Below are 8,990 nucleotides of genomic sequence, written 5' to 3' on the forward strand. Positions count from 1 at the left end.
AATTCATAACTTTTACTTTTACTGAGGATTTTGCAGCGTGTTGCTGATTCAGTAAAAGACCAAAAAGGAAAAAAAAAAAATCTCACACAGGCACAACATTTTTCTCTTACGAAGCAAAATCACCTCAGCCTGATTACATTACTTTCACTGCGGTTGTCACAAGATAAAGAAGCTCCACTAGGTGGCCAGTGGTGTAAGGTGTAAAACATAAATACCCACAAATTAAGATTTATTTATACAGCCATGCTTTTAAAACCAATTTTCAGAATTCAGTGTAAAATAAACAATGAACATAATGTCAAGTAATATGTCATATAAACAAAACAAACAAGGAAAACAACCGTCAGAGCAAATATGCCCCAAAATCAGCTTCGTCTTTGTATTTTTACCATTTTTGTGTCCACGTTATTTCATCAAAAGAGATGATTCATTGCTGAAATCTTGCACACAAAGACAACTTTCTATTGTTCCCATAATGAATGTGTGCATGCATACATTTTACATACTCGCACTTAATTCCTTTCTCAGCATATTTCACCCCCCCCCCCCCCTCTCAGCACTCAGACACACTCATCCTGAATAATCATAAGAATTTGATGTTTATCTCAGCCAGTATGAAATGCAGCCTCACACAGCATCATATGGTCGCATTGCCACATCGATCCATCACTAAAATCTGTGCTGTCACAGATTCTGCAAAAATGCTAAAACTGGCATCATAACCAGTCACATCCTGACATTAGAATAACTGAACGGCGGGCGAACTGGTGTCACGGTTCTTAAAAACTCTGATCACATCATGACTCGAATGACATTTAGGGAAAATCACTTGACAAAAACCTTCTTTCAGTCACGTCTTTCACACAAAGACACGGCTTCTATCTGCACCTCACAAACACATGCTGCAGCACAGTCCCAGTGCAGTCCCATGCAGCGTGTCCACGCTAAGGAGAATTACATTGACCTAATTCACTTAACTGGACCAGTTAGATATTTGGTCATTGGCTGGCTGAGCTCGGGTTTGATCCTCTGAGCTGAGCTCCAGCAGCTTCTAGCCTCAATAAAATCATCCTCCGCCTCTGACAGAACTCATCTCTTGGTGAGTTATTAATACCAACGGAGCAGACAGGATGTTATGCACTGATTCTTCAAGCTTCTCATCAACAAAGCGACATGAGAGCAGAAGAAGGTCGCCTTCTCTCCCTCTGCTCCATCTGTCCCCCAATACTGTACTTTACATCATTAAGAGGACTGGCAGCACTTGGACAGCCAAGTCAGAAAACTTGACAACATCAGAAAATGACCCAAAGTGTAGATTTTAGAGAGATTAAAAGCTAACTGAACAACCATTAAGCTTTTTTGTGCTGCAACACTGCTGTGGCTGTATTTTCTATTTTGTTTAGTTTTTTTATATAAGCAGTTTTATATGGCCTTGCTTGGACAGTAGCTTTGAGATTTGTGCTTTGTGACCATCGACGCCTCCAAAGTGATTATTCAGTCTGAGCTTAGCAACCATAACCATGCCTGGAAAGCCTGTCAAGCTTTCCAATTTCTCCTACGTGCTGTGTTTGGATCAATATATCTTTTTTAGAGTCTTAAAAAAATTGCAATAAGACATCAGAAAAGACTCATGAAAATATTCAAATGTGTGTTTTTTTCTGCTCTGAAATAAACTGGAAAACATGCTTAAAAAGCTTAGCGCATACAACAATATCCTTAATAGCTTAACAGCCTGTTGCATTTGTTTGTGGAAAATGGATACCGCTACACAAAAACAAACATACTATTATAAAAGATTTTAGGGGTAAAATGAAGTATTTTGTTACGCACTTCATTTATTCAAGGAAAGTCTAAATTCCAGTACACCCACCAAATCGAAGGTTTGCCTACCTCCCTGTCTGCACACAGCTGTAAAACCTGAAAATATCCCTTTTTGATAAATAAAGATATTTCAGAATCAGAATACTTTATTAATCCCGAAGGAAATATTTCCTCACAGTCTCAGCTTTTTGCATGTTTTTCTTTTTCAAGGATTAAAAAAAAAATTAAGGTTCATCTAAAAAACTACATTTTTACTAATACAAAGATTTTTAAGGCTAACGCTACTATATTTTACTTTATTTTGGTGTTATTTATTCCCCTATTATTCTTATGAAACAAAGAAGTCTTCATTCTAAGAAATGGGTCAATTGTTTGGTCTTCATCACACCATGTCTGAACTTGAGCAGTGCAAAATTCATGTTAACACAACACAGAAACTTCAATAAGTATCATTTTTATTTGCTGATAGGTTGTTTAGGCAGCATATAATCACTCCATCTATGCATACGCAGTTAACAGGTGCACATTTAAGCCTTCATGAATGTTCGCTCATCTCAACCATACATCTAAAAGAAGACCTTTGTGTCAAACTGAAGATGTGATGTTTAACGAATTCGAAGCAAAATTGCGATCAAATGAGCCCGCGTTCTTGTTGTAAACTGCAGATTTGAAACAGTCAACTTCACAAAGCAGATCATCAAATTTATGCAATCAGTAGGACGAACATATGTTTTTACTGCTGTCTGCAGAATCCCAGTTAACAGTTTCATTAAGGAACCGCGAGCTTGCTGGCCTGCCCCGTATAAGCTGTGGGCGAGTGCTGCACAGTGTGACGGAGGCTGACTGTGCTCCACTTAGATGTTAAAGGCCATGTTAACATTTTGAATTCATGTTGTTTTCCCTCAGAAGGAACACATATTGTGCTCACAAACCCAACTGCATAAAACATCCCGGGGTCTTCCACCTCCACACTTTTCTCCGCGAGCCAAAAATATATACTACATTTGGAGGGGAGAAAATTAAATTTCAGAGAGACAAGCAGTGACAGCGTTGGTTTCTTTTCTTATATGGAGGAATCTTCAAGTAGGGAAAAGGGCATTTCTGATATTCTGCTTATTGGTATGTAAATTATATCAGGACTTGTTGTAGATTCAGCCTGAATCTGAATGAGAGAAAAAAGGCTCCCAAAACAGCTGATATTACCACTTGTCTTATTTGTCTCCAAGTTTATCGATTAAGTTTTAGTCATATAACTTTTCAGGGGCTTTTTCCCCCCAAAAAACTGAAAACAGCAGTGAAAATTAATGAGATTCCAAACATTACTGAACATTTTCAACATGCTGTCATTTTTTATTTCTACTAAATCAGAACAGCAGTCGCCTCAAGATGTAAGGTAAAGACTCTGCAGTAATACGGAAAACCCCAACAATCAAATGACCCCTTTGAGCAATGCACTTGTGACAGTGGGGAGAAAAAAAACTCCCTTTTAACAGGAAACAAGCTCAGGGAGGCCATCTGTTGCGACTGATTTGGGGTGAGGGGAGAAAGATAACATCACGGGTATAGACATAAACACATTATTTTGCTTTTAAGGCTACGTCCACACTAGCCCGGATAGATTTGAAAACTGCCTTTTCTTCTGAAAACGCTCTGCGTCCACACTAGCGTTTTCAGTCATGTTCACAGAGTTGCGCGTCCACATTGAAACGGCCCAAAACGCTTACGTTCCAGTCCTGCGCATGCGCAAAAGCGTGTGAGAATTAAAGAATTTGAAGAAAAGATATCTGGAGCATGTACAAAGTGATATTAATCTTTTTTAGGGCTGTCAAAATTGAAAGCAATCCACACAACTGCTGTATAATGCACTCCGCTATCTTTGTTTAATTGGTCACATGACTGGAAACAAGCTGCATGTCCAAAGACATGCAACTCGTGGGGATAGGTTAATTGGATAATCCAAATTGCCACTAGGTGTGAATGTGCGAGTGAATGTGAGTGCGAATGGTTGTCTGTCTCTGTTGTTGGCCCTGCGACAGACTGGCGACCTGTCCAGGGTGTACCCCGCCTCTCGCCCCATGACAGCTGGGATAGGCTCCAGCGCCCCCCGTGACCCTGAAAAGGATAAGCGGAAGCGAATGGATGGATGGATGGATGGATGGATGGATGGACTGCATCACATGACTAAGTCTGCGTTTTCGAGTGTCCACACTGCGACGGGACAGCTCCGTTTTGAAATGAATGCGTTTTCGAGAACGTTTTCAAAACGCTGCGTTTTACCTTGAGGAAAACGCCATCTGAGTGTGGACGGGAGGCCAAAACGGAGAGAAAATGATGCGTTTTCAAACGAAAACGCATTAGTGTAGACGTAGCCTAAGAATGAAGAACCTGCCAGACATCGTCTGTAAAATAAATAAATAAATAAATAAATGAATGAATAATAACAACAAGAGGGAACAGAGTCCATTTTGCCAAGTGTCTTTTCTCACATCTCCACCACACTCTTCTCTTAAAACTCCACCTTTGTCTTTCTCACTTTGTCACACACACATACACACACTTATTCACACTTCTCTCCACTCCATACTGTTCTAACACCTCTGCGGTTGTGATCTTCATGGCACTTCTATAAATCTGCCTCACTGAGTCGAGCAGCCGTTTGCACCTCACTCACGCTCGCTCCGGATGAGGTGATGAACATGGAGGAGAGCTCTACATCAAAATCATTAGGTGCAAACGGGCACAAGCAACATCTAATGTACAAACGAGCAGTTTAAGCTCAACAACAACACACTAATTGTCATAACAGGCCTCGTTTCGTGTCACGCCAACAGCGAACCAGCGTGGACTCACTCGTTTTCTTATAACATCCGTGACTCTCCAGCTATGACACGACACAGTGTCATCAGTGAAAAGGCCCTTTGTTTTAAGCTTTTGGTTTTTTAGGGGGGTGGAGGGTGGAATTAGGAGAGAGCGGAAGATGACACAAAGCATTTGAACCCACGCAGTGACTGACCTAACCACTCAGCTATCCGTTCAGCCAGGAAGTTCCAGAGTATTGCTTAAAAAAATGTAGAAATTGTTATGCTTTGTTGGTATTTTGTGGTGCAGTTTGTTGCTTTGATGGTGAGATTTATTTACAGCACATTCATTTACAAGACAGAGGGGTGAGAATTTTGAAGCAGTTAAACACACACACAAACATAGACGGGGAATAAATAACAACTCCCCTGAGATCTGCACTTGAAATTGTTTCTTTGTTGGCAATCCAGCTATCACGCTTAAATAATTTCTGTATAAAAGAAAGCAGTTTGACTGATTGACACATGATGTTTATGGACACTTTTAGAAAGTGATACGTCCTAAATGACAGCTCACACCTGCGTGGTGCAATGCACACAAAAAAAATTTGCCAACACAGATATTTTTTGGGGGAAACAAATATGCATGTTTGTTCCAGTAAAATCTGCATGACTGGCTTCCCTCGTCCCATCGATTTAAATGAGAGCACAGTGAAAACATGTCTGAATGCCGTAGTTCCTAAAAGACTGTGATGTAGGCACATGAAGGAGGTGACGGCAGAGTCACCTCAATGTGGAGGTCCATCAGGCCTCTCTGCCAGTGCAGTGATCCCTCTGGGACTGGAGCGGGGCTTTCTACAGTGTACCTGACTGGAAATAGCCTGTTAAAACGTGTAAGTGCGTGCATGTCTGCACGGTCGGGCAGACGTGATTGTGCACTCAGACGGGACATCCATATCTCTGATTTTGTTTTTTTTTGGCTGTGTGTGGCCTCTGAGTCGAGCGGCTGGACTCCTTCTAGATGATTCCTCGGCGGGCCGTGAGTGTGTCAGCAACTGTCTTCCATAAATATACTCCGCTCTCCACTGGATGGAAGTCAAATACTAATATGACAGGGAGAGAAAGAGGGAGAGGGAGCGAAAAAATATATGTAGTGAAGGGGACAAGAAGCTGTGCACAAACAGCAGAGGGCTCAAGGACGTTCTCGGCAAAGACGACGTTCATCTGGAGAGCAGCGAGGTGGGAAGTTCAATACACGCATAGACTCATGTTTAAATGCATAAGTGAGGGAGGAAGAGAATAGACCTGTCTGTTAGAGGCACATTAGCATTTTAACCCCTCACACATCACAACACCACACTCCCACTCTGTCAGCAGCTCCAATTCAGTAATCAATCACGTTGATGCAACCCATGGAAACACAGGGACTGAGACAGAGCAGGCGAATCCTCTGTAAACATGCAATGTCCAAAAATAAAATTAAAAAACTGCGTGATTTCAAGCTACACTGAGGCTTATTTCGCAGCTGGGAACGCAGCCCTTTTTAGCCACTTACTGGGGCTTAACTGAACCTCAGAGGGTGCGATGATAAGCATCTCCTCCACTTTTAACTTCTATCCAATGTTCTCTCTGCGCAGACACCCTGACTGCTCTTACACTGGCTGACAGAAGCAGGTCACTCAGTCAAGTCTGCTGCCAGAAATCCACTGGAACATCACAACAACCCTCCATCTTCAGAGGCTACAGTTTGGTTTTGATTTTGTTTTTTTAATCAAAGCACCCTCAAAGCTACCCTAAGCATGACCTGCACAATTATTGAGTATTTCATGAGCACCACATGTGCACATGCCAGTGAATTTTTAAAGGGGGTGATCAATATGAAAGCTTCATGGGAGTGCAGGTATCGTGGAATAACAGCACTGATCTGGGCTGGCATGCAGCAGTTGTTTGTGTGAAGCATGTCTGTCTGCTCAGACTGTACAGCAGCCAGCAAAGAGAAGAGAGAGAAGAAGAAGAAAAACATTTGATCCACAGCGAAGGCCTCGCGTCCTCGACCAAAAAAAAGGAGAAAACCGCAGGCTGTGGCATCAAGCCTAAACGGACACACCCCCTCCAGCCTGGAGGCATCGAACCAGCGATAAACAGACCGCGGCTGCTCCTGGCTGCGATGTAATCATTATAGTTGCTGATCCTGGTGGACTGAGCCCTTCATTACGGCTCGTAATTGTATTTCAGCAACAAAACAGGCCTGCAGCCTAGCAAAGGTCCGTGTTTACACCGGCTTCTCGCTTTAATGCAGACTGACAGATGACTGCACGAATGACATCTTAATCAAACCAGCAACACTCATTTACACAAACACGCCACACACGCACGCCTCTCCGCGGATCCGCGCTCCTGGCCCCTCTCCCGTCCAGCGCATATCTCACCTTGCTTGACACATTTGAAGCGGACCGGGTCTTTGCAGTGTTTGATCACGGCCAGCACGTCCCGGGTAGTGAGCCCGGCTACTGGCATGTCGTTGACCTCCAGCAGCAGTTCATCCTGGGCCAGTTTGCCGCTCTGGATCAGCCCCTTCCCTTGCTTCACCTCGCCGAAGTAGGGGAACTGGCCGTTCTCCGCGCCCCCCTTCAGCTCGAACCCCAGCTCGCCTTCTTTCCCCCGGGTTATCACCGCTTCGTGGACTTTGTTGGTCCAGTGGTTTTTCTTCTTGAGGCTCTTCGACATCGTTAGGGCGAGTTAATCACCGCGGGCTAGCCCCTGCAAAAGCCTCCTACCGTCTCATCTCTGCCTTTTGTGCGAGCGGCTGCAGCTTCACGGCGCTCGTGGCTCCATCATCACCGGTGCACGCTGGCGCAGTGTCCGCTCTGCGAGCCGCGCAGTCGGGCAGAGAGCTGCAGTACAGCACGGCAGCGGACTGAAATAATTATCACTCTGTCAGACACACAGACGTAAGAGACAGATCCTGGCGGATGACCCGGATGTGAAGCCTGAAGGAGGGGAGAGATGAATGGTTCTGGTTCGGCGTAAAGGGATGGAGAGGAGGGGAAATAGCACAGGAGGCGCTTCACTCTTACTACACTGCCAGGGGAGCTTCCTCGGGCTCACTGTAATCGCACACATGTAGGACGAAATATGGTACGCTGCGTGATAGCCTGTATAAACTTGCTCACGCGCAATTTACACGCAAGTGCGTTTGGGGAGTGTGAGAAACAGCAGGTTTCGCGCTGCAAAATTCATATATCTGTGGACTTTGCCAGAATATTCCCTTTCTAAAAAATATGCAACAAGCTTGTAAAGACTACCCAAAGGCTGCATTACCACGCGGGACAACACCAGGGACAGCAGGTTCACCGGGATGTGGTGATTTCGAGATTAATGGTTGTTTGTTAACACTAAGTACAAAATTTTGTATCTAAAAATTAGAGAGAATTAATAAAAGGCTTTATTTATATATAAGACTTGGGGTAACAAAAGGATTTATTAATGCCGATTTTATTCTGCTAAATAAATATAATATCTACACAGTACGCGGGGAAACCTGCACAGAGGTGTGCCAAACTATGGTTAAACTAATACGCAGTTTAGAGTAAAACTGCTGTAGTTGGTCAGTAACCGCCTCCCTCACACATCCATACAGACACCCTCCCTCGTGCATCAATACCTGGTTCTGACATGCAGGATTGTCCATTACATGAACATACATTCCTAAATATTGCGCTTCAAAAAGCGCTTTTCATCCCTCGTGGATTCATTGTTGGAATTTTGTAATTCATCCACACAGCACATAACAGGTTTATTGCATGGATGGGTGAGCAGAAACAAAAGTTTGTTTTTGTTTTTTTAATGTTTTTTTTATTTGTTTTTGTTTGTTTAAATGTTATAATGCGAAGAAAAAAGCGTCGCATCCTGACTTGTGTTTTGTTAAAAGTTCGCCATCTCTGTGTTGGTCACAGTTACATAACTATGATGACATAAATCCAAGTTCAACACAAAACGACAAATCCGTTTGTTGCCATTACTTTTTCATGACTTGCATGACTTTCTGAAAGTGGGTGAAGTAAAGTTGCGTTCAATATTTAATGCATCAGTCAAGAGCTGCTGGTCTGAATCTACTGAGGAGGATGGTCCCTCTTACTGCCACTCTGGATGTGTGTGTGTGTGTGTGTGTGTGTGTGTGTGTGTGTGTGTGTGTGTGTGTGTGTGTGTGTGTGTGTGTGTGTAATGTGAGCATTCTCCCTACAACACAACATTACTGTACACAGAAAGCAGCCAGTGAATAAAACACAAGGAGCAGTGGACTCTATCTTTACATACTTGGGTTTCTTTTAGCATTCAGGTCATACAGATGTTCAGATGGCACTGACACTA

At 43.2% G+C, this 8,990-nt stretch overlaps 1 protein-coding gene across 4 annotated transcripts in view; it reads right to left on the minus strand.

Moving 5' to 3' along the window:
• Nucleotides 1-8,013, minus strand: part of magi2b (membrane associated guanylate kinase, WW and PDZ domain containing 2b) — an 88,709-nt gene extending 80,696 nt beyond the window's left edge. For all 4 annotated transcript variants that reach the window (XM_026176259.2, XM_026176257.2, XM_026176256.2 and 1 more), the window contains exon 1: nucleotides 7,049-8,013. In XM_026176259.2, the coding sequence (XP_026032044.1) occupies nucleotides 7,049-7,346 (298 nt within the window). In that variant the 5' untranslated portion in view covers nucleotides 7,347-8,013. The remainder of the gene's footprint in view (nucleotides 1-7,048) is intronic.
• Between the last annotated feature and the right edge of the window lie 977 nt (nucleotides 8,014-8,990).

The sequence above is a fragment of the Astatotilapia calliptera genome, chromosome 7, assembly GCF_964374335.1.
Source record: "Astatotilapia calliptera chromosome 7, fAstCal68.1, whole genome shotgun sequence".
Lineage (NCBI taxonomy): Eukaryota > Metazoa > Chordata > Actinopteri > Cichliformes > Cichlidae > Astatotilapia > Astatotilapia calliptera.